The sequence below is a fragment of the Danio rerio genome, chromosome 25, assembly GCF_049306965.1.
Source record: "Danio rerio strain Tuebingen ecotype United States chromosome 25, GRCz12tu, whole genome shotgun sequence".
Taxonomy (NCBI): domain Eukaryota; kingdom Metazoa; phylum Chordata; class Actinopteri; order Cypriniformes; family Danionidae; genus Danio; species Danio rerio.
Genome location: NC_133200.1, coordinates 13,940,529 through 13,966,874, shown reverse-complemented (window position 1 = coordinate 13,966,874; position 26,346 = coordinate 13,940,529). Strand labels below are relative to the sequence as shown.

At 33.5% G+C, this 26,346-nt stretch overlaps 1 protein-coding gene across 5 annotated transcripts in view; it reads left to right on the top strand.

Moving 5' to 3' along the window:
- The window catches only part of smpd3 (sphingomyelin phosphodiesterase 3), a 105,301-nt gene extending 89,071 nt beyond the window's left edge, over positions 1-16,230 (top strand). For 4 of the 5 annotated variants that reach the window (XM_073942228.1, XM_073942225.1, XM_073942227.1 and 1 more), the window contains 5 exons: positions 3,221-3,382; positions 4,723-4,812; positions 7,510-7,573; positions 10,408-10,570; positions 12,312-16,230. In XM_073942228.1, coding sequence (XP_073798329.1) covers positions 3,221-3,382; positions 4,723-4,812; positions 7,510-7,573; positions 10,408-10,570; positions 12,312-12,413 — 581 coding nt within the window. In that variant the 3' untranslated portion in view covers positions 12,414-16,230. The remainder of the gene's footprint in view (positions 1-3,220; positions 3,383-4,722; positions 4,813-7,509; positions 7,574-10,407; positions 10,571-12,311) is intronic. The other variant, NM_001122750.1, reaches the window with a different exon arrangement.
- The last annotated feature ends 10,116 nt before the right edge of the window (positions 16,231-26,346 follow it).

The following is a 26,346-nucleotide window of genomic DNA, read 5'->3' as shown; positions in this document are numbered from 1 at the left end:
GTCACAGTTTCATCTTTGGGTTGAGAAAATAACAATAACTTTTGCTCACATTTCCAATAATATCCAGCTGAGCACAGCGTCTTCATGAATTGATTCAACCGGATTTTGCTACAGTGTTTGTCTTTCTCTTTTTCTTTGCTACTGTTTGTAGGCAGAGTCGCAAGTTTAAATTTTCCCAGGTTTGCACACGTAGCAATTTAGCGGGGCTTAAGTTTCGTATCGTCATGCCGAAATGGCTTATTAAAATTATTCATTTGAAGCACTATAAGTAGACTTTTATAAATGAATCAATATTTTTAAACACTAAACACTTTCAGATTTAAGTCTTAGCTGGATATTTCACTTCACTTAGAGCTGTGTTACACACTACATAGAAGCTCATATTCAAAAACCCATAATAGAGGCTCTTTAAAGCGAAAGCGGACCGCTGCTGCTTACAAACAAAAACAAAAAAACGTTTAAAAAAAAAAAAAAAAAACTGGAGCTCTTGAATGCAGCTGGACTGTGAGTGCATGAACATTACTTTTTCATCAAGTATATTTAGGCACAGTTGCTTCACGCAAGGAAACGGGATCACGCAAACTTTATAAACACTCACGCGCCTCACATCAGCCATGCGCGCAATACTAAAGTCCTCATCAGTAAGTGAAGAAAGCTTGCGTCTATTTTGTCACTCGTGCTGCTTCTCGATGAACTACAGTCTAAAAATGATTTTCAGCCAGCCAAAGTGGCTAGCGAGAGCGGCTCTCCAACCCACCAAGCTGAAATCTACCCGCATTTGGTGGGTTGGTGGGTGTTAATGTCAAGCCCTGTTTATAATATATCTATAAAAATATAATACCTTTAAATCTATAATTTTTCTACAATAAGTTTAGTTATTTTAGTTTTTAGTTATTAGTTTTAGTTTTTATTGATTTTGTAATTGTCTGTGTGATGAACATATTGTGGTAAAACACAATAATGTAGTCTTTAATAATGGTGACAACTAATCCAAACAGAGAAAAAAATAAACATTACATATAATCATAGATACTGTAACGACGGGGTGGAAGTGACAGATACAACTGAGGTAAGATCCAATATGCAGGTTTATTCAGCGTCAAGCAAGCAGTGGTCAAATCAGGTACAATCGGGTATATGCAGACAAATCCAAAATCGTAGTCGTAAATCAGGCAATAGGTCACAAGGCAGGCGGCTAAACAGGAGAACAGGGAATACAGGGCTAGGTTCTAACACGGAGAAAACAAGACAGGGAAATGCGTTGTAATGTCACAAAAAGTAAACAAGACTCGGTAAACCAGATGGGTGCAAGAGTGGCTTATGAATAATGTGTATTCAGTTTCTGACAGGGTTCAGCTGGTGAGTGTAATCAAGTTAGATGAATGAGCAGGTGTGCGTGTCTGGGAGAAGTGCATGTATGAATATGTAGTCCTGGGAAATGGGGAAGTGTAGTTCTGGTGTTCGTGTGAATACCAGCGAGCTCTGGAGAGCGATTGCTGGTTGTGTGACAGATACAAATGAACAGTAAGATGGAGAAAGTCTCAAATACTCAAATACTATGGGGGAATCACTTAATTAATTAACTAATATGATGATGAGAAAACTGAACAAAGGGAACCAACAAAACAAACAGACGTGTTACATTTCTCCCCCATTCTGGAAGGCTTGACCTCAGTTCTATTAATGTTTTAATATTGCCCACTTCTATTTTCGAATGAAGGACAGGGGCTTTGGAGGAGGATGTGAAGCAGGTGATGACTGTTAGAAACAGGGTGTTGATAAAAAGGTTGAAGGCACTGGCCCTCCAGGAACAAGTTTGGTGACCACTGATGTATAGTGTCCCCGTCATTATACTGAGGTAATGTGACTAGGGTAAGGGTTAGATTAGGTTCATCTTCAATTAACATCAGTTAACTTTAGCTGCTTGTTCAAACTACTTCTTCATAATGGGTTAAGACAACACAGTTCTTAAGTTTTTTTTTTTTCATTTCATTGTTTTATGTTCACTTAAATTATTCATTTGTTCATTCATTTTCCTTTGGCTTAGTCCCTGATTTATCAGGGGTCACCAATGTGGAATGAACCGACAACTTATGCGGCACTTGTTTTACACAGTGGATGCCCTTCCAACCGTAACCCAGTGGGAAACACCCATGCATTCACACATACACTCATATGTTAAGGCCAATATAGTTAATCAAATTTATCTATAGCACATGTCTTTGGACTGTGGGGGAATCCGGAGCACCTGGAGGAAATCCAAGTGAACATGGACATGCAAACTCCACACAGAAACGCCAACTGGTCCCGTCAGGACACGAACCAGCGACCTTCTTGCTGAGAGGGAACAGTGCTAATCACTGAGCCACAGTGCCGTCCCACTTAATTTTGTAAAAATGATTAAGTTAACTAAATCGTTTTGTTTCGGGACAACATGAAGGAATTGTCTGGAACCCAATATTTTTTACAGTGTGGGGCTGGAATTGAGGAGTTGGCTGAAACAAGAAATAAGGAATCAAAGCAACATTTAAAGCAAAAATCTCAGACTCCTGTTATAGCTCACCCTGAGTGTAAAAGTGTGGGCAGGGTTTCCATTCATGTCCTTGAACTCCACAAAGACTCGCTTGGGAACTGGCAGTTTTTTTGGCTTACGCACCAATTTTTTGAAAAGAAAACCAGTTCCTGAAAAATGACATAAATCGAACACACACACACACACACACACACACACACACACACACACACACACACACACACACACACACACACACACACACACACACACACACACACACACACACACACACACACACACACACACACACACACACAACCCCTTTTAGACAATTTCAAAGAACATTTTTAGCAGCATCACACACACTTCAAACTGTTTGAGCAATTAATCTGCTGTTTTTCTTTCCCCTCAGTTTTCCTCTCCTCCACTTTCTCTGGAGTAGAAATGTTGCAGATCGTCTGCTCTTTCAGTCTGCTCCACTGCTCATTCACTCTCTCGCTGGCCTCATTAAATCTCTACATCTGCCACAACCATGAGTCGTGAAAATGTGATAAAGTCAAGGCGCCTCAGTGTGACGCTTTTTCATTACACTACATCCAAATCAAATGCTGTTTTGCACAACACTCCACATGCTCCTTACTGAATGAAGGCATCCGTCAGATTCAGTCGTGACTTTTGATTATTTGGTTTTGGTATGTATTTTAGGCGATGCGGCGGTGCGCTGCGAGCAGTTGGACATGTTGTTGGAGTGGGGCGCAGAGTTTCGAAGGGTCACCTCGTGTCCCGCAGATGAGGAGAAGGTGCTGGAGGATCAGGTGGCCTTCGATGTGATCCTCGGAGACCTCAACTTCGACAACTGTTCCTCAGGTATAACAGTGCTGATGATTTACAGATCAACTGGGGCTTTTAATTATAAACCAGTGTTGTATAACTTTAGTTGAATTCTGATAAGGTTCATTCAAAAACACTCTTAAACCTTTCACGCATGCTATCACACTTGTGTGATCAGCCTTGGCTGTTCCCTAAAGCATACTATTATACCGGTGTGATTAGAATGTTCAGAGTGCACGTCATCAACTGCTATAAATCTTTTACAAATAATAGGTGATCCAAATTTTGTTCAGAAAGCTTCAGAGCCAGTACTATGCATCTTATAACAATTATATATAGCATTTATATTTTGGTAAAGTTTTTATATAGTAAATAATATTTCTTCACAGTTGTATTTACTTATTTAAATAAAAAGCAAGACCTATTCAGTATGAGAAAAATATAAACAATAATCTAGTGTTTAGTTAAGTTTTATTTTTATTATTAGATGATTTAGAAGTGTTTTGTTTGCGTTCAATAAAAAGTTTGACTAAAAATCATTTCAATTATAATTCTTAAAAGTTTTTTCAAAATTTATTTTATTTTTAAGGGAACTATCTTTTTAAGAACTGTGAGATCTAAAATATTCATTATAATAATACATATTCTTCTTTTTGTAAAACCCAGCAGACAACTTTATCAAATGGAATGAGTGTAGTTAACTTAAAATTACTGAAAGTTAATTTTACTCATTTAAAGAGTTTTGAACTCAGTGAAAGTAACTCATTACTTCAACTTAAATGGAGTAAGTTCACAGTACTTATATAGATACATTTTTTAATCAAATGGTTTGTAGCAATAAGTTTCCTGAAATGGTTTGAGTTACCTTAACCTTTTGGGTTTTACAGTGTTTATATATATTTCACAACAAGGGAAAATGTACATTAGTTAGCATTCCCTGAGAATGTAAATGTACCCAAATTAGCCTATTGACTAGTTTTCATTGGTGGTCCCTTAGCTAAATGTTAAAGGCCAAACCAATAAACATACAAATTCAAACTCAAACAATTAAAAAAAAAATAGTGTTTACAATTATTATTGTTATTATTAAGAAGCAATTTCTTCAAATTATACTTACAGTAAATGACTTAACATACACATTCTTTAACAGATTTCAAATTCCACTGATGCGATGCTTTAAAAGAAAAACAAGCTTGACCAAAAGAGTTTTTCTTAGTGCAATAATGCAATCAGCTTTATTTATACTATTCATAGTAATAAAATGCTGATGTTCAGCTCACTTGCTAACTATTTTAGATCTTTAATAATTAGATGGCTGTTTATGACCAGAAGGAGGCATTGTAACCCTATCTGTCATGTGTTTTCTGTCCCTTTAGAGGATAAGTTGGAGCAGCAGCATTCGCTCTTCACTCATTATAAAGACCCGTGTCGTCTGGGACCAGGAGAGGACAAACCCTGGGCTCTAGGTCAGTTATCAAAACAGTTTACAAACACACAAAGTCTCAGTCTCAAAGGTGCGGGCAAATGGCTGAAGATTTGCCACTTCTGCACTTGTTGTGGTTCACCAACATGGGGTTTTTCAAGAGCTAATGCAAATGGAACTTTCTAGAGATCAATGTAATGATGAAACATATGTACAACACAGAAATGTTTATCATATTTATCCTAAATACATTTAGATTTTTAGATGACACAAAATAAATTGTTTTGAATGTTACACTATGTTATGATTAACATTTAATATAGTTATGATATTTTATAAACATATATGTATAAAACAATTTAGTTTTTTATTATTATTTTTATTATTATAAATGTTATTATTGTTTTTATTTCTATTATACTGTTAATTTTTTAATTAAAATAATATTTTTAGTATAATAATGTGTTCATATATATATATATATATATATATATATATATATATATATATATATATATATATATATATATATATATATATATATATATATATATATATATATATATATATATATACAGTTGAAGTTTGAAGTCAGAATTATTAGCCCCCTTTTGATTTTTTTATTCTTTTTTAAATATTTCCCAAATGGTATTTAAAAGAGCAAGGAAATTTTCACGGTATGTCTGATAATATTTTTTCTTCTGGAAAAAGTCTTATTTGTTTTATTTCGACCAGAATAAAAGCAATTTTGAATTTTTAATAAAATATTTTTGGGACAAAATTATCAGCCTCTTTAAGGTAATTTTTTTTTACGATAGTGTAAAGAACAAACTATTATGCTTAAAAATGTGTTGAAACAATCTTCCCTCCATTAAACAGAAATTGGGGGAAAAAATAAATAGGTATGATAATAATTCAGGGAGGCTAATAATTCTGTCTTCAACTGTATGTATATATATATATAGACATGGCAAAATTCAATTGTATAACTTTTTTTCAGTGAGTTTAATATTTATATATTATAATGTCTTTAATTATAATAATATAACAGTATATTTTAAAACTAAAATATTTCATAAGAATAAAGTATCTTATAATTATATATGTATTTTTCATTAAATAGTGTATCAGCATATTTTATTTTAATTTAATATTCATATTTTTGTTACATATTATTTTAAAAAGTTTCAAATTTTGGTCTTTTAACCTTTTTCCATCTTCAAAAATATTTTTTAGCACATAAAAAATCCCCCAGGTGTCTAAATTGAGTGAGTTTCTGAGGTATTACTGACACATGCAGATGGTGCAGTGGATGAGCTGGCGGTTGACCAGGGCAGAGACGCTGATGTCCAGTCCTGGTTCTGAAATAGATCTGATGGAGAGCAGGCCTTTAATGACTCATCTGGCTTTAGTAAACTCTACTTCTCTTTTATAGCACAGCTACTTTTTGCTCTTCTCTGAGCCTCAAGGCCTGATGAAGGTCTGAGCTCTGACAATATTTAAGACGGTTTGAAAAGATGATCATTTTATTTCCAAGTTCTCAACTTTTTTTTTTTTCTCTTTTGGTTACAGTATTAAACTATTAAGTTATATTTAAAATGCAATTTATTAACATTATTTATTTATATATACAGTTGAAGTCAAGATTATTAGCCCTCCTAACTATTTAATTTTTTAAAATATTTTCTCAAATGACGTTTAGCATAGTAAGGAAATTTGTCACAGTGTTTCCTATAATATTTTTTCTTCTGGAGAAATTCATAATAGTTTTATTTAGGCTAGAATAAAAGCAGTTTTTAATTTTTTGTTAGCTTTTTTAAGGTCAATAATTATTAGCCCTCTAAGCAATATTTTTATTGTCTACAGAACAAACCACTGTTATACAGTGACTTGCCTAGTTAAGTTAAGCCTTTAAATTCCACTTTAAGCTGATACTAGTAGTGCCTATGGAAAATCATCATACCCTGTGAAAATCTATACCTTACATTATACCCTGCTTTCAAAGGATCTTCGGGATACAGTTGTAGGATAGACACATATACATACACATACATATATCATTTGTTTTAAAAGTAATTTATATTAATAACATCTTGAAGGTAAACAATTTAACTTTTTTTACTATAAGATATTATAAGTATTTTATTATAAATATTGCAGTATACATAATATGTTATACAATATAAACATTATCATGTTTTTATTAGGGAAATAATTTATATATATATATATATATATATATATATATATATATATATATATATATATATATATATATATATATATACTAAGTGTGTATATGAAATTTGTATAACTTTGTTAAAAATTCTAAGGATGTGTCATTTTTGCAGGCATTGTGAATCCTATCCTCGGTTAACTCTCAGAACAATTAAAGAAGTTGCTAGAAACCCTTTGCACCGTAATGGAAAGTACTGGAACTATCAGTCTGTCTATGCTAGAATCAGCGATGTGTTAAGAGCAAAAAAGAGAAGATAGAAACGCTTTAGTGGAGAGGGGAGGTTAGAAGCACACAGTCGTGACTCACACAGATTTCCCTTGAGCTCATTTTAATGCCGGTGTTACCCCGCTCTGGTCCAGTGGGGCTTGTGGGTCTAGAGAGACTTTAAATGTCAAATATCTGCCACTTGAACGATTTAAGGATCAGGATATAAATATGTCCAAATCTCCTGTTCAACTGTAACCTGTATGTTGTGCGTGTTTGCATGTGTTTATTACACAGGTACATATTTGGACACAAGTGGGATCTATGATGAGGAAGTCAGTTCACCAGAGAGCCTACAAAAGTAAGCTAACCACAATGGATATGTTTTAAGCATGATATCTCTCAAAATAGCTGACAGACAAAAGCAGAGCGGTATACTTGTTGTATATTTAGTTGTATACTAATGGCTCATTTCTACTGAGTGGTATGGTTTGGTGCAGTACAGTAAGGAACTTGCATTTATTTCTACGTCCACTGTCAGAATAGGGTATATGCCGAGCTGACTTTTGAAGAAAACTGACCTTAAACGGGCAGATTTTTGCATTGGCATACAGTTCACAGGACTGCGCTTAACCCAGGTTACTGGAAAATTAAAAATTCTATTAGCATGCTTCGGCATATACCCAATTACCAAAAAACCAAACTGTATTATACCATTTTTTTGTGAACATGGGTACTTAGGACAGTACTGTGCTAAAAGGGTGAAGATACATTCACTTCTAACTGGTTTACAGAGAATCGTCATTTACATGTGCAATAAGCCAGGAAAACATCAATACAAGAAGCCATTTTTTAATGCACAGCTGATAAACAACACCATAATAATACAATGATGGTGCGAAGCAATGAACCTTGCTCAACCCGATCACAAACAAGCCTTGTTGTTTTCAAGCAGCTAAGATGCCAAGAAGCAAAAACAAGATCTGCTGTATGTCCATATTGTTGTTTAAGGGGCAGTTTATATACCGTCTAAACATGTGGAAAGCTTATTTGTGCACACTTTGTTCAATTAGAAAAATTGAGTGCACTAAAGATGCGACAGCTTTCTTCTTTAAATGTGATTGACGTTGATCGCAACATTCTGGCGAACAGAAAGGTTTGTAGGTTGTTAGGCAACCATTAACTGTTTTCAGAGGATGACAAGCTGACAAAACATTGCTGTCACTCTGATACAAGGTTTATTTACGGAGAAAATTTCAAAGCACTGCTTTGTTGCACGAGTGTGTCACGACACTTACGGGCACAAGCCTCACGCCTTCATTGAAAAAACTTGATGAACACTAAAAAAGGCGCACTATGAGAACGGCCCCTAAAAGGCCGTCGTCATTTGTGATCTTCTGCAGTTGATCTTCTTGCACAGACATGCTGAAATTACCTGATTTGTTGACCAATGGGTAGTGGATCTATTCCTTGGCTGTTCGCGGGTCGTTCACTAGGCATTTCCCCTTACCAAGAAACTTTACAAAGACTTCTGTTTCTTACTCGTTTTGTTGCTTTAGTGACCAAAATGAACCAAGAGAAAACAGTCATTTTTCTAAATAAAAGATCATTCAGACTCAAATAGTTTTAAAAAATGTAAATTAATGATTTTTTGCGCGGTTCGGGACCAGTTCAAAAACCGGACTGGTACCGATCCATGCCACAATGGTGGACGACCACTGCTTTAGAGAATCTGTTTTGCTACTTTAGTGCAATTAGACACTTGCTTCTACCCATAAATATTCAAGTACACTGCATGTAAGATACTATGCTGCATAAACAGCAAACTCATTGCAGATTTTAGACAGGTGGTGATGGGGGATGTGGAGGATTTCAAAGAATCTCTGATGAACCAAATTTCTCAAGTTATAATTGGTCACTTTTGTACTTTTTTGACATTTCCTGAATCGGTTGGACTTTTTCTGATATTTTGATCTAATTTTATGTTACCAGGTCACAAAATTGACATGATTAGCAATAGGCAATGTAAAACAATACAGAAAGCAGCTGTTTATGGTTCATTTTGAGGTCTTTTGTTGATATTGTTTCCTCCTAAGAAAGTGGTTAATAGTGTGAATTGTTACTTAAGCTAAAGTATTGCCATATATATTTATTTTTTGTTATTTATTTAGAGGTACAAGTTCAGATGGCAGCATTTCTGGCAAGCATGCTTTAAAACCACTTTACAGTCTTTAATTTTTCATATTCAGTTCAGTTGGATGGAGAACCTGTGTTTGTTTTGAAAGCATTTGGCCACATGAAAGCTTAAACTATGAAAGCTACATTTTCAACTAAACCTGGTAGTGGTCAAAATATACAAACATACATAATCAGATACAAACAAATTCTGGAGATTTAGACAGGTGTTGCTGGTGAAGGCAAGAGATTTCTTATATGAAAACTATTTTACATATGTGAAGTTTATTTATAAACTAATTTTGAGAGGATCACGTGCTTATGATTGCTTGCAGCCGGCCCCACATTATTCAATTTATGATTCACCAATCAGATGATTCCTAAGCCATTATAAGTTACATATAACCTATTCGTTTTGAAGAATCCCCGCTTCCACCCCTGCTCCTCCATCTTTACTAGACGGATGGCACGGTGGCCCGGTGGTTAGCACTGTTGCCTCACAGCAAGAACTTTCTAGCCCTTACCGAGCCAGCCGATGTTTCTGTGCAGAGTTTACACATTTTCCCCATGCTCAGGTGGGTTCCCCCATCCACAACCCCCCCCCCACCCCCCATCCCCACCCCTCCCCCCAGGTTTCCTCCCAACATCCAAAAACATGCAACTGATGTTAATTGTGTCATCCAAATCAGCACCATAGACATACTAGTAAATAGTTATCTCTTAAGAGCATTTACTATCTGTTCATTAGCTTCTAGAACAGGGGAATTATCGAGATCTACCTGAGCTCAAACTCCCCTCTAGCCTTGCAAATGGGAGGGAGCCCCGGGCTCGAGGATCTGATGAGCTCAGGGCTCTCTCCTGGGACAGCATGCCAAACAAGCTTTATAATCTATCATCAGCTAAGTGTGAACTCTTGAAATGCTATATAGATATATTATAAACATATGTTTTATCCTATACAATCATGTGATCATCAGTCAACTGTGGATTCATGGCAGTCACATTGCATTACTCTGACAGGGTGATGGAGAATGAAGAGGGCAGAAAAGAGTATTTGGTGTTCCCCACAAGCAAGAACCATTGTCCCAGTCAGAAGGGGCGCAAAATACCCCTGAAGGGAAACGGCAGGAGAATCGATTACATCCTTTATAAAGAGGAAGGCCTTCACCAGGACTGGAAAGTGGTGAGTTCTGATTAATAAATCGACTTCCCTTTTATGAAGAACATTATGCAAAACATGACTAAACACATACTGTGAGTAAACATCACAGCGCACACAGAAACATGGGACTACCTGTGGGAAGTAAATACACCAGATGACTTCTGTTTTGCACATTCATGACTGTGTTTGGACATGTTTCTATTTGTAGTGTATTGAATATATTGTGTGTGTTTTACTTAATGCAAGAGTCAACTGGACACATATTGTGGATTAAACATTTTGTAGAACACTTGGGTATCCATTATGAATAATAAAAATATCCTAATAATATGAGGAGTAAACACAAGGGCAATGAATCAAAATTTGATCCAAAATGCAAAATAAGTTTTTGAAATGGTAACCTGATGCCGCTGTGCACTGTGTAAGATGTGTCATACTGTAAATAGGTTGTACTGTATGTAAACTCGTCACCTTGGAATTACAAGGTTCTATCTGCATTCTGAATGATTTTGAGATAAGCTTTAAAGTTTTTGGATTCCATAGCAAACAGTATGTGAGTAACATTTGTTTTTTAAATAAAAATTCTAAAAATGTAAACAACGTATATAAAAACATTCCATAATGTAAATAAGATGTAATTTAATAAAAATGTCAATAACTCAATTTTGACAAAAATGTCATATAGAATCTTATTATTCTAAGGTGACAAACTGTATAGCTTACTAATGTATGATTCAAAATGGCTATATTTCAAATGCAATTTTAGAATACCATCAAGTGCAAATTGTGTATTTCTTGTTGTTATTGTTAACTGTACATAAACTGTTTATTCAAATAAAATATATATATATAGAACTATATACAAATATTTAAAAAGAATTATTTAAAATAAATCTAAAATATGAAAAATACAAATTTATTAAAAAGAATATTACAAAATGTTTAAAAAAATGTTGACTAAACAGTTAACTGAAATAGGTATGCTGAATGTTAAAGCTAATTAGAAATTTTTTTAAAAACAAAACAAAAAAATATATATTATTAAATAAATAAGATAATCAAATGAAAATCAATTATGAATTATAAAATAATCAAATTAAACTTTTATTTTTTTAAAACACTGTAATATTAACACCAAGCAATAAACTGATGTTTTTAGTTATATTTACTCCAGCAGGCACAGATAGACATCGTATCCTAACGTCGTGGGACATTGCATTTGTAAATAAAAATCGGGTTCACGTCAGAATCCAGTGTCAGCCTAATGTCAATGTCCAATGTCAAACAGATGTTGCATTTTGGTCTAAAAACAACAAAATATCTAATCATGTTACAGTTTGACATTGGGTGGATGTTACCAATATGATGTCTGTCAGACGTTGGAATTTTGTTACGAAAAACCTGACCAATAAATGTTAGTATTTGACGTTAATATGATGTTGGTTCAAGATATTGGCTCGATGTTGGATTTTGGTCGCTTTCCAGCACAACCTAAAATCATCAAATTATCAACGTCGTTTCACATCGTTGTTGGATGTCAAATAATCATTGTACTTAGATGCTGGTGACAGAAATCTAACGTAATATCAAACCTCTTATGATGTTGAGTGTGCACTTGGATCTAACACCATAGTGCCCTCCTATGGAGCAGTATAAGTATAGCCTCCAAAAAGATCAATAGCATCTGACATGAGGTATAAATTGCTATATAATTAATTTATTTTAATAGTTCTTAAGGACTTGATCTATCGCCCCTTCACAGGATATAGAGGAGTTCAGCTTCATCACTCAACTGGCTGGATTGACTGACCATCTCTCAGTGGCTGCAAGATTGGTTGTGTCAACTGGAGAAGAGGAGACTTAGAACCCGGCCGTAATTGAGAAAAATCAATGCCACGGAGAGAGAGGAGAGAGAGGCAAAGAGAGAAGTGAATGAAAGGAAAAGCAGCAGGAGGAGGCATTTCGTCCAGCTTCCTGACAGATGAGGCAAGGGTGATTGAGAAGGTTGGTAAATCGTAAAAAACAACAACAACGGATGACATAAACTAGAGAGGGGGGTGAGGGAAGCTGAGAATACCGACATCGACTGAAAACAGGTGCATGTTGTTCTCTGTCCACCCCTGGACTCTGCTTGTTTACATCAAAACTGATAAACAAAAGATTTAACTCACCTTTGCACTTCTGAAGCTTCTCTGGGGCCCTAAAGGGGCGGAGGCCATTTTCTGGTGCCATGACCCAGATTTTTGAAGGAAGGCTGTTTCAAGATTGACTGTTCTGGTCGCCTTTGTACGTCGAACATGTGTTTCAAGTTAGATCTATCCCTCAGCGTTCTTCAAAAGACCTCAGCAAGTGTCTTTCTTTTCTAACGTCTTTTTAAGGTTTCTATGGCCTCGCGCCATCTTTTTAGGGAGTTTATATACTGATATACAATGATGGCATTGTATGGCCTCATCTAACACTACGTTAAACAATGTTTCAGATACAGTGACCAACTACCGGATGTGACCCCCAAACCATTGGTAGATGCATGCTTCGCAGTGCACCGCCATGTTTGTCATGGCCTGCATGTTTGACGTGAACGCCCAGATGCTATTTTTCACTAAAATCCCCAATCCCTGAACACCGTCTTTTTCTTCTTGCAGTATTGCTGTGGCTCCATCACAGGAATAAAGGTGTCATTGAAAGGCGCCGCAGTGTTCACTGTTTACATATTTGAGCCAAGATTGTCGTCCCCTGCAAATGTTTACACACAGTTCCCCAAGAACTACCCCAAGTTAGACCCACCTAAGCTCGCTGTTCATGTGTTAACACAACTGCTTTTATACTCTCTGAAAGTTTCTGTTATAAGTTGTTATTATTATTGTTATCATTATTCTTATGATTATTATGGTTCGTAGATTTGACATTTATGTGCTTTTTACAAATGACTACATTATTCCCCATGATGCATTTTATCTGCTTTTTTGCTGTAGTAGAGGTTTACAGCAGCCTAGTGTAGAGCTCCGCCCTGTTTTGACTGAAAAATTAATTGGCCAATCAGTATGCCTGTAGACGTGTTTAGCTTTGCTGTAACAGATGCTGTGTTCTATTCAGTTCTGAATGTGGATACTAAAATACTGGAGCCGTTTGAGATTCAGTGGCAATAACGTATTTCGCATGGAATGACAACGTGAAAGTAATGCATGTTAAACTACTCTGACTGAAAGTGTTTTACCAAAGTTAATCAAAATCAAAAACATACAAAACCAACATAGGCTTATTCTGAAAACATTAGTAGAGATCGTAATTATGTAGCCAGAAGTACATCTTTAAAATGAACGCTACAGAACAATATCTGCTGACTACTTACCTCCATATGGACGGCTTTCTTGCTGTTAACAGTTTGTCCAGTAGCTACCATGTACATTGGCGGACTTAAGATGCAGTGAGGAGTTGACCACAATGATGGTGTTCGAGTCTGATAAAGAATGGTTATAGAATGCGGGCAAAACAGAAGCCAAAAAATATGATAAGTAAATAATGGTGAGAATGTGGTAAAATCTGAAAATTTTATCAAATTCTTTTTCTGGATTGATTTTTAAAACTGTTGGTTGGGTTTATAGAAGTTTATAGAAGGTTAATCTGTGTTTCTGAAAACACTATTGGTTGGGTTAAGGGATGGAGGATGGTAAGCCAGTGATTCAGTCAGTCAAACAGTCAGTTGACAACGGCCTCTGCACTGCAAAAACACTGCACTGTTTCTAGTCCAAATATCTAAAAAATCTTAAATGAAGAATTATTTAGACAAGCAAAACATATTGTTTTGTTTTAAGAAATAATATGCCAAAATGAAGTGATTTTTTCCTTAAAACAAGCAAAATAATCTGCCAATGGGGTAAGCAAAACAATGTTATATAAAAAGGAAAAACAAGATTATTTTACTCAATAAAAAAAGATGTGTATAAGCTACGATAGAAACACTTTTACCGAACAAATTTCAGTATGCACATTAAAAAAAAAGTTGTTTTTTTTTAGGTCATTTGGTGATCAAAATGTGCGTGAATGGATAATCCAGCAGGCTGAGCACATTGTAAAACATCTGAAATGTTGTTTTGGTCATTGTAATACGTCTAATCATTTCAATATTAATGTTATTATATTATGAAATACCTCCAGAATAGTCAAGAGCGTCTGTGCTCTGCATCTCATGCCTTCAAACGCCACCATGCATACATTGCATGTCGACAGAGGCGCAAGTAATGTATTAAATAAAAAAAAAGATTCACGCAGCTTCTCCTACTGCAGCAAATTATATTTTCATATTTGATATTTGGCGCCAGTTAATCAGGAAGTGATGATTTTGTTTTCTTTGACTACTTGGATGGAAACGCTGCTTTATTTGCAAATCTTTTTTGCGATATTACAGTTTTGCGCTTAAATTTATTACGCATCTTTGAATGGAAATATAGCTATTTAAGTCAGATTGTAGAATAAATGATCTTTTTGGTGAATCATAAACATACTGTAGTAAAACTATAATAGTCAGATTCATAAATAAATAATTCTTTGAATCTAATAAATAAAATGCAGTATGACAATGGAAGTGTATTTTCAATATGAATAATTATTATGATTCAAATCTTTTTGGAAACATGTCAAAGTCTCTTTAAGACAAGTCATTTCACTCGACAACCATCTTTGAAACACCACTCGGAATCCTCAGTCTATAGCTATAGCTGATTGGCTCCTTTACTAGTAGACAGGGCTTCATTCGCCATATTGACCGTTACATTTTTCCCCATTCAAAACTAGATGAGTGACACGTCTTGTGTCTTCTATAGTCGTTGAACTCGCTTTCTAAATGAATTACTTATTTAAGTGAAATAGTTTTTTGTGGATCAAAAACATATAATACAGCCATGTTTAATCTAAGATGAATGACCCTAACCCTAATGTTTTTATTTGATTATTTTGGTCAAATTAAAAACACATAGCCCACTGTAAGTATTAGATTGATTTCAGTTTATAGCAGTTGCTCATTAGACAATGTGTAGGTAAAATGACAAGTTCTGAGTTTCGGAGTATAGTTTTTTGAAGTAGTGTTTGTGGTTGTGGTTGGAAGGCAGAAATAGGAACATCCCATTAAAAGTTTGAATAGAACACAGCATCAATCCAGTGCCGATTCACCCACCCCGCCACTAATGTTAATCTAGCGTATCGTTCTTTAATCAGGTCAGTGTGCCATAATAATGAACCCTATCCAGATTCACAGTACTTATGCTTATAAGGGAGCACAGGGTGCAGTTCAGAGTTTCTCATGGTAGTGAAAACCCTTGTTCTCAATCTGAACTCTTTCTATTGTAACTAAACTGCCATTGTTTTCCAAGGTCAGTGTTTCAGGGTCAAGCAGGAGAGCTGTAGTACAGATGCATGCAGTGAAATAGTGAAGCTTCACCATTTCTCACTCTCATCGCTGTCCATTAAGATCTTACTGTTCTCTATATTGTTTTTTTTGAGACTGTATGCGTTTTTTGTTGTTGTTTCTCTTTTCTTTTTTTAATTTCGAGGAATTTGGCTTGCTATAAGCTTTCGGCTGGTCAGGTTTTCAAGAGGAAAATGGAAAGGGAAAAGCTTTCTCAGTGTCAGCTCTTTATAAATGCATTTTGGTTCTGCTTTTTATTAAAAAAATCCCTCTTTGATTCAAAGTGTGCGTGTGTTTTGATTATTTGGTAAAAAATAGTATTGTTCACAATGTTTCCAGTGAAATTAGCATAAATCTTATTGGGGTCAGTAATGATTTGACCTTTTTATGTTCTCAAAACTGTATTAAATATTTGATAAAAAATAATAATGTAATAAAGTGAAATCTTATTACATTTTAGAACAAATTGCATCACATATTTAGGAATTTTCATTCTAATAGCTTAAAGGTGCAGCATGTAAGTTTGACACCCAGTGGCTGAACTAGGTATTGCACTCCTGCTTCAAAACGCATGCAAGCGCAGGTTGCCAGATTGATCAGAGTGTACCTGCCTATCGAGCCTAAACTTCATTGTTCTGTTATAAAATGATTTGCTTATGTTTTTACTGTAATAAGTTTATAATAAAATGTTGAAAATGGTACTGTGTTAGTTAAAAGAATTTAAAACTACATTATTATATTATTACCAAATATTTAAGGAAATTCCCCTTGGCAAATTTTATGTAATACTGTTTGGTATGTTTTTGGCCCACAGCCCTCAATCAAGTTTGTTTTTTTGGCACTTTATATGATAAAGTTTGAGCACCCCTGATATATACGATTCATAAACAAGGTGGTTTTACAAGTCTTCAATGTGGACACCTCCAAATGCCATTGAAAGAGTCAGCATATTGTATCTATGAGGTAAAAAACAGAATGTGCACGCCGATGAAATTTTACTAGTGACAAAAAAATAGTCAAATACTGATGAAAGTCTGATTTAAGTCGTGTTCTAAATAAAACCAACAGCACATGACAGAAGGAATATTTTCATATTAAAAGCACTTTTTTCCTAACCAATACCTGGAATTTATTTTTTAGAATCGGTTTCTTTTTTCTTTTTTTGCAGCTGGACAACAAAAAAATTGATGACATGATCACCTCAGGGACACCTCATGAGCTTTATTCATTGTTAAATGCTAACAATGTGGGTTTGAATGTCATTTTACACAACATTTGTTGCCATACTACTGAAAGCTGCAGCAGATAGTTTCACCTTAGATCTTGAAAATAAAATAAAAGTTTGAAATTTAACTTTAGAACTGTGAAGTAATGCAAACCAATACATATCAGTTTAATATGTTTTAATTAGATAATAAACCATTTTGTGAGTGAGTGCACGTTCTGTGCTTCTAAATAGCTATATTTAAATTTCTGTCATGTTTCGTCTAGTGCAAACAGCCAAATTGCTTATCACTGCAAATGTTGTCACGTAGCGTGTTGTTTGGACACGGGGTTACAATGTAATTTGCTCACCCAATGTTCAGAATATTTATATTATCTGCTAATTAATAACCTCTTGCAGGAACTCTGAATCTGCGTCTCATTTTGGAGTCTGCTACTGTCCACCGAAGATCCCATTTTGGTCACGGGCGCATACCTTTGAAAGTCTTCCTGACTGAATGAATGAAATAGCCAGTTTTCCTGCAAGACAACCCCTGATTGATGAAATATTATTTGCTAAAGTGGCAGTGGGTGGGTTGAAAGAACCAAAACAAAGACAACCGTTCGGGCATGTAACAGATATTTTCAAAGCAGAATATCTGACTACAGCATTGTTTTTCAGATAAACAAGACTTAGCATGTTTCTTATATATCTGCAAACTCACTATGGTATTTTTATACTTTAGAAGAGTAACAAAACTTGCATACAGCAGCTTTAAGTGACTGCAAAAGGATTTCAAAACTACAAACACTTGTTTTGAGTAAGTTTGAACTTCAATGCTAAACACTACAGTAAATTGCAAGGAAAATGATTTTTTTTTTTCTGGATGTCCTTTAGAATAGTGTACTGTACAAAACTCTGCACACATTCGGTGTATCTCCAAAATATTTTACAGGAAGCAGTTTTAAGTAAAGTAAATAAAAAAGTGATTTAGGAAGTATCTATTGTTATCTATTTCTCCAAAAGCAGATTGTTAGGTCAACAATAAACAACAAGATCATTTAATTTAGGATGGCTGTTTGAGTGCTTTAACATATATTTACAGTAATAAAAAAAAACATTTCTGAAATACATTTGAATTTAAATATATGCCAGTCAAATAAATAGGGCTACACGATTAATGGAAAAAAGATTGTGATCTCGATTCAACCCCTCACATGATCCTAATCCAACATCTACCAGAGATGCCTAAAGAAGGGCCCGCGGGCCAAAGTTGGCCCATGGTAACCTTTGATTTGGCCCACCATCCTATCAGAAAAGAGAGAAAGAATGATGGATAGGTAGTTGGGGCGAATGCCTTTGACATAAATCGTCATTTCGAATTGAACGAAACCTTTTGTTTCTTTGTTTTATTACTAAGCTACAAAAAAGCCAACTGAAATTAAATGAGTCAGTTAAATGTTGTAAAGGATTCAGACTGTTGTAATGTAAACTCTGTCACTTGACAGATAGAGGACAATGCACAAGTCATCTGTGAGCAAATCAAGCTAAAGGCAAGAGCAGCTGGACTACAGTATTCAGCATTAAACTCCATTATTCTGTTAAAAATGATTTGCTTATGCTTTTACTTTATTAAGTTTATTATAAAATGTTGAAATTGGTACTGTGTTAGTTAATAGGATTTAAAGCTACACTTTTTATATTACCAAATAAATTAGGAAATTCCCCTTGGCAAATTTAATATAATACTGCTTGTTATGTTTTCCGCCCACAGCCCTCAATCAAGTTTGGTTTTTGGCCCTTTATAGGATAAAGTTTGAGCACCCCTAAAATATATGATTCATATACAAGGTGGTTTCACAAGTCTTCAATGTGGACATCTCCAAATGCGTTGAAAGAGTCAGCATATTCTATCTATGAGGTAAAATTCACTAAAAAAATGTCATTCCTGTCTTTATGTAATGACATATTCGCAGCCTCCAAATCACACATGAGCTGACGCACTGTTTGTTTACAACAGAATGTGCGCGCCCATGAAATTTTACCAGTGACAAATAAATAGTCAAATAATATTGTCAACGACAGATTTCAAGCATATGTCTTAAACAATAATTCAGAATTACGGATAGTTGTATTCTAATGCCGTCACTTTACTGTGAATTAGCAACCAGGACAAATTCAAAGCCTATTCAAGTCCACCGTTCCATGTCTATACAAAACTGAGCATTTTAACCAACAGTAGACACATTGACCTAAAATAATAATTTTTTTACCATATGTGTGAAAAATAACAATAAAAGCCTACTCATATTAACCTTTATTTTACATCTACCGAATTGTGAGAAAGTCGTGATCTTTATAAAGCAAAAAAAAAAAAATCATGATTCTCACTTTAGCCAGAATCATGCAGTCATACAAACAAATGAACGTAATACATGTCAGTAATATGTCTAACTATGTCATTTAGATGGTTATGTTTATCAATTAATTTTGTATCAAGCACAGGCTTTCATAGTTGAACATAGTTGCAGCAAGTTTGTAGATCCTGTGAAAAATGCTTGTTGTTTGGTTAGAGCAAGGTCTCTGTAATCTGAATGATGTCACTTGTGTTGGTCAGAATGGTAGACCGAAAGAGGATGTGATACCAAGCGGGACATTTTTTAAGGCCTAAACTTAACCTAATGTATGATCTAAATGCAGTAACTAAAAAAAAAGAAAAGCAAGGGGGAAAAAAACACTGCGTCTCACAAACGGCTCGGAAATGTAAAGTTTGTAGCGTATTTAGTCATAATATTTCTGATTTGTAATTATTCAAATATTTGCAGGCTTAATTCAGTCATTTGAAAAAAAATATTTAAGTGCAAACATACTACTTACTGGGTTTGCCCATCTAAAATGTACTTATAGTCCATGTAGTCCAAATTACAAGCTAATTGATATGTGCTGGTTCTTTTTCATGAACATACAGCATAAGCACAGCATAAAATGCAAATGTAATGTGGGATTCACAAACAAATCTGCAACCACAAACTTGTGGTTAAAACAGACCTTGACCTGTGGTAAGAAGCTGATATTCCCCCTAATATGACATATGAACTTTTATTGAACTTATGGAAGTATCTATTACTTGTGGTGTGGTGTTTTTTGTTTTCAATATTAATAACTACTGCATCTGTAAATTTATTTCTTGTGTAATTAAAATTGAGAAAACTGTTTAAGGGACACTCTACCAGAAACGCACAATTTCACTTATAAAAAATATGACAGGGCCTGATTTAAGCTTGTCGTCCTCAAAAAAAAAAAAAAAAAAAAAAAAAAATCACACAAACACAAGCATAAAATCATAGAAATTCAATGATAAAACGCATCCTTGATCACGGTCAACTTCTCTGTCAAATTATGTCACTTCCAAGTCATAGCCTTAAAGGTGTATTGCACACATTTTATGATAATTTATTGCAAATGTGACAGGACTGACAGAAACATGAGGATAACTGTACATTTATTTGTATTATATTTTTTGAGTATATATTTTTAGAATGTATTCATAATTTCATGTTTTTCACAATTGATGTGAATGATAACAACTTAAACTTGTTATTTCTAAAGTATTTGTTTCTAAATAACAGTTTTCAGCACAACAAAATTATTAAAGCTGTAGTGTTAATTGGACTGAGGACAAGGACGATGACAGAGTTTGCAAAGTCTTTTTAAGAAAGAACAAAAATCTGAGAAATAAATGAATGACAGTCCTTTACAGAACAACTCACAGACATCAACCATCAGTCCATTTTAGAAAAGTTTGGATGACATGCTTTTTATTCACTGTATATTTGTTTTTATTTCAGGGACAGATAATGTTAGTTTCTGTTAGAATATCCCTTAAATGAAGCATATTATATCCTGAGTAGTATATTTAAAGCTAAAGAGGTTTTAGCAAAATCACATTTGTTAAAGATTTATTTGTTTTTTGGGAACCATATAGGGATGTTGTTTGTAGACAAAACCATAATCTAATCAAAATGCTGGTGGGAGGTATTTTGTAACAACTTAAAGAGAACCTATAAGAGAACCTAAATGTTCAGGGAATGCTCTAACCTAAACATTCTGTTCATGCAGAGAAAACTTTCCTTACTAACACAACACGCTCAGTAAATTATTTGGGAAGGGAGTGTTTTTAAGACGTGTCATGCATCAGCCATGTTGGAGAGCAGAGCATAAACTATGCCATTAAATTATAATAAATCAAGCAGAAGAGTCTTTTTTAATTAGCTTGTTTATTGTGACAACATATATGTATAATATAACTATATATATGTGTGCGTTTGTTTATTATTACTTATATTTATTTGTCTATTTGAATGTTCTGTGTTCTGTGTTAATTGCTTTGGCAACATTGTGATTTGTTTTACAGTCATGCCAATAAAGCTCTTTGAATTTGAGTCTAAGGCACATTCCCAATTCTAGCCCTTAGCCCTTCCTCTTACCCTTACCCCTGGGTTTTTTTTGTGCGAATTTTAAACATAATTTGTGCAAATTTGAAACGTAACTTTTATATGCAACTTATACAACAAAACATAACTGTGTGCTCATTATTCATTTAGTTAGTAGTGACTAGTGCATAACGCAAACCGCGTGGGCCCACCCGCAAGATGAGATGAAGCAAAGTTGTATCAAGGTCTAACTCATCAAGCAGCGTCTGCTGTTAAACTCACAACAGTTTATCATGACACTTTTATCGATCATTTTTTTTCACAGCTAGAACAAACATAGAAGTGTTGTCTTATTGACAAGCAGCACCTAATTATGTTTAAAAGAATTTTAAACGCCACATGGGATGAATTAATTTCGAAAGGAAAACATACTCCAACATTAAGTTAAATTAGCCTAGTTAATTAATTTCTTAACTAAAACTATATTGGGTTAGTTGTGTCTTTGAAAAACGCACCTCTGAAGTATTCTTTTTCTGAATGAGTTTCTCTGAGAGGACTGACATAAAGTCACTGGCTTTATCCGTGACAGGAACGCATATTGTTTCACGGGGAAGAAATGGGATTAATTTCAGGTAGGTTTCTAATATATTTGCTTTATACAAGCATTACTGCAAGCAAATGAAATGGAAGTATTGCATATTTTACACTTTTACAGCATGGTTATGATTTTAACACGTTTGTTTCACGTGTGAGAAGCTGTCGTTTCCTCTCTCCATGATGTTGTTTGACGTCAGCTACGTTACGTTTTCCTGTTTTGCTGTTGCAATATTTTCCTTTTTCTGTTCTGTACGCAGCCCTCACCACATTAAATAGTACCCACATAATACCAAATATGCCAAAGGTTAAAGGAACCAAAACTAATATTTTAGGCTGTCTTAATTCCTTCAGATATGAAATCAAGTAGCCTAAAGTTACCAGGGCTGAAGATGAATATGACTCATAAAAACAGATATGATACGGCCTACAATAACCTACAACAACTTTTGTATCATCTTACATATCAAAATATGTGATTTTATGGGCACCATTGCATTACTTTTCTATTTGTGGAGGTGATTGATTTTGTATATATTAAATACTAGCAGTCATTTCTCTTTTTGACCACATCTGTAATTTCTCATGTAAAATACATATAAAAGGGTTACATGATGAATTGATTTAATATGATGTCCCAAACATATATTTCATTTTTATTTATATATTGCAACATAGTATTATGAACATGTTTGGAATCTTAATGTAACATTATGCCTTATTTGTCAGTTTTACGATCAAACCCAACCATCATAATAATTAATTCTGCCAAAGCTAAAAAGAAATTTTGTTATTTTACTATTTAATCTATAAAACCAGAGATTCCTTTAAACAAAAGAGACTATTCATTATTTTCAGCTGGATAGAACATTTTTATTCATACACAATGAGATGCTAGCTAATGTTTTTTGAATAACAAATATATTTTCAATAAAAGGTTGACAACAATAATAATAATAATAATAATAATAATAATAATAATAATAATACTCAAATAGTTAATAATAATTAGGGGTGCTCCAATCAGGATTTTTGCAGCCAATTCCGAGTACTGATTTTTTGTCATGGTGATCGGCTGATACCAAGTATTGATTATGATGCTTTAAGCTTTATAATGCATTAAGAATAGTTTCCCTCTTAGTATGATACTTAATCTCTCCTTACCTAAAAGAATAAATTAAGGATGCTCCATATAATACCTTAAACATGTCTCTTTTAACCATTTAGAGTGGACATGTCATGGCCAGATCAGCATTACAGGAAATAATATAATACACATAAAAATTGGTCATTCTAAAAAAAAGTTCAACATGTCTCAATCAAGAAAACATTTGGAGTGCATATTTTAAGCATAAGAAGTTAAAATACATACCTATAAATATTTTTTTTTACTGAAAGGAAATAGGCCTAAACTATGAATATAAATATAGCCTCTTGAGGGTGGGCCTTTCAGAGGAACTAGCTATGCTAGCTGAATAGCTGTATAAAATTAAAGTGGGAAATGAACAAAAAAACATGATTTTCTACAAATGAAGCATGAGCACATATTGCTTTGCACTATAAACGCAACTTAGCCTTTAAGATACACACACAAAAAAAGATACACTCTGGACCACCCCTTTAACAATGTATACAATTTTTTTTAAAGTTTTATTTATCTATTATTCCAGCCAGCTTTTAGTGAACTTGCATTTTCAAAAACACAGAACGTTCAGTTGTTTTATGTAAAAAGGCCTAAATACATGCAAGACCATTCAAATATTTTCAAATACAATAGTTGCACTTGCAACAAAGTGACCATTACTCACACGAGTCGTGCCAATAGACTGTATAAACAGAGGTCGCACCGCATCTCTATATATTTTAGCTGTTGTGACGCAAGCACATCGATCGCTCACGCCTCCACACATCATTTACCTCCTTACATGTTGTGGCTGCTGTAGGCTATGCATAATATATGGGAACGCATGTTCGTTTTCCTCTGCTTTTAAACTCATAAACAAACCCCTGCAATTGGTTCATGAGATCAGCCAGATTGGCGTGTACTGAGTCATAAATGTGATTATCGGTCGATGCCGATGAATAGGACCATCTTTTTATATGATGTAAATGTACTTTTTTTTTTTTTTTGAATACTGCAATTTTATTAAATGTTTATGGTTCATGCCAATTATTGATAAAAACAACAGCAATAAAATAAAAAAAATAACGAAATGTAAAGTATACTTCACCCTTCAATCATTTATTATGATTATTTATTAATAATAAGGCAAAAAAGTAAAAAATTAAAGAACTGATAAAACAAAGATAAATATTTGTAATATATTAACACATATTAACACTATTTCACCTGTTTATGTTTCTTCATTTTATTATAATGCTTATATAATGTTTAATGCTTGAAGTTAATGTTTATGTTATATTATACTGCTTCACATATAATACAAATTTAAAAACCTTTTTTTATATATGTATTATATTTTATTTTTACAGCATAAATACATTAATATTATTTTTTAACATTGCAAATGCATTTACATAAACCCTTTACATTACAAATACATTTACTTAGTATTTTTACATTTACAAATACATTTAAATAATTTATTATTTTGGCTGTATAGTATATAATTTAATAATATATAATGAGACAAATCATAAAAAAATAAAAGATAGGACTAATAAAACAAAGATAAATAATTAATAATTAATAAACACATACAGTTGAAGTCAGAATTATTAACCCCCTTTAGATTTTTTTTCTTGTTTAAATATTTTCCAAATGGTGTTTAACAGAGCCAGGAAATTTTCACAGTATGTCTGATAATGTTTTTCTTCTGGAGAAAGTCTTGTTTGTTTTATTTTTGCCAGAATAAAAGCAGTTTTTAATTTTTTTAAACATTATTTTAAGGTCAAAATTATTAGCCCCTTCAAGCTTTATTTTTTTTTCGATAGTCTGCTGAACAAACCATTGTTTTACAATAACTTGCCTAATTACCCTATCCTGTCTAGTTTACCTAATTAACCTAGTTAAAAGTATCTTGAAAAACATTTAGTCAAATATTATTTACTGTCATCATGGCAAAGATCAAATAAATCAGTTATTAGAAATGAGTTATTAAAACTCATATGTTTAGAAATGTGTTGAAAAAAAATCTACTCTCTGTTAAACAGAAAATGCGGAAAAAATAAACAGGCACAGTTAATAATTCAGGGGGCTAATAATTCTGACTTCAACTGTAAATTTACATTTTACATTTATATTTTTACTTTATAAATAAATACATTTTTCCATTACAAAAACATTTGCATTACATTTTTACATAAAAAATACATTTACATCATTAGTTTCTATTTATTTATTTGTTTAAAAGAATTATTATTTAAAAGAAATTTTTATTTAAAAGAATTTTGTTTATTTGTCTTTTTGTTTGTATGGTAATGATACTGTCAGATCCAGTACATCATCATTTGCAGTATAACTACACTTACATTACATTTTTACATTATAAACACATTTACTTTGTTTGCATTTTTACACTACAAATACATTTACATTATATTTTTACATAAAAAATACATTTACATCATTAGTTTTTATTTATTTGCTTATTTATTTGTTTGTTTGTTAGTTTGTTTGTATGGTAATGTACTATCAGATCCAGTACAACATCATATACATTACATTTTTACAGTAAAAATACATTTATGTTACATTTTTACAATATAAACAAATTTACTTCGCAGTTTTACATTACAAACACGTTTACTTTGTTTGCATTTTTACACCACAGATACATTTACATTATATTTTTACATTACAAGCACAAATACTTTACATCACAGATTTTTTTGTTTGTTTGTTTGTTTGTTTGTTTGTTTGTTTGTTTGTTTGTTTGTTTGTTTGTTTGTTTGTTTTTTGGCATGTTAATGATACTACCAGATTCAGTATGAAAAAAATAAAAATACTCAAATAATTCCCCTGTATTCTCCAACACAACTTTCAAGTTATTAACAAGATTGAAACTTGAAATCAAACAATGTTGTCTTTGTTGCACTGGACAATCTGAAAAACTCCAACGGCAGTCAGGATAAAATGAGTAATCCAAACTAAACAAAAAAAAGTTCTTTCCCTTCTGTAAGAAATGTTTTACAAGTCAAATGC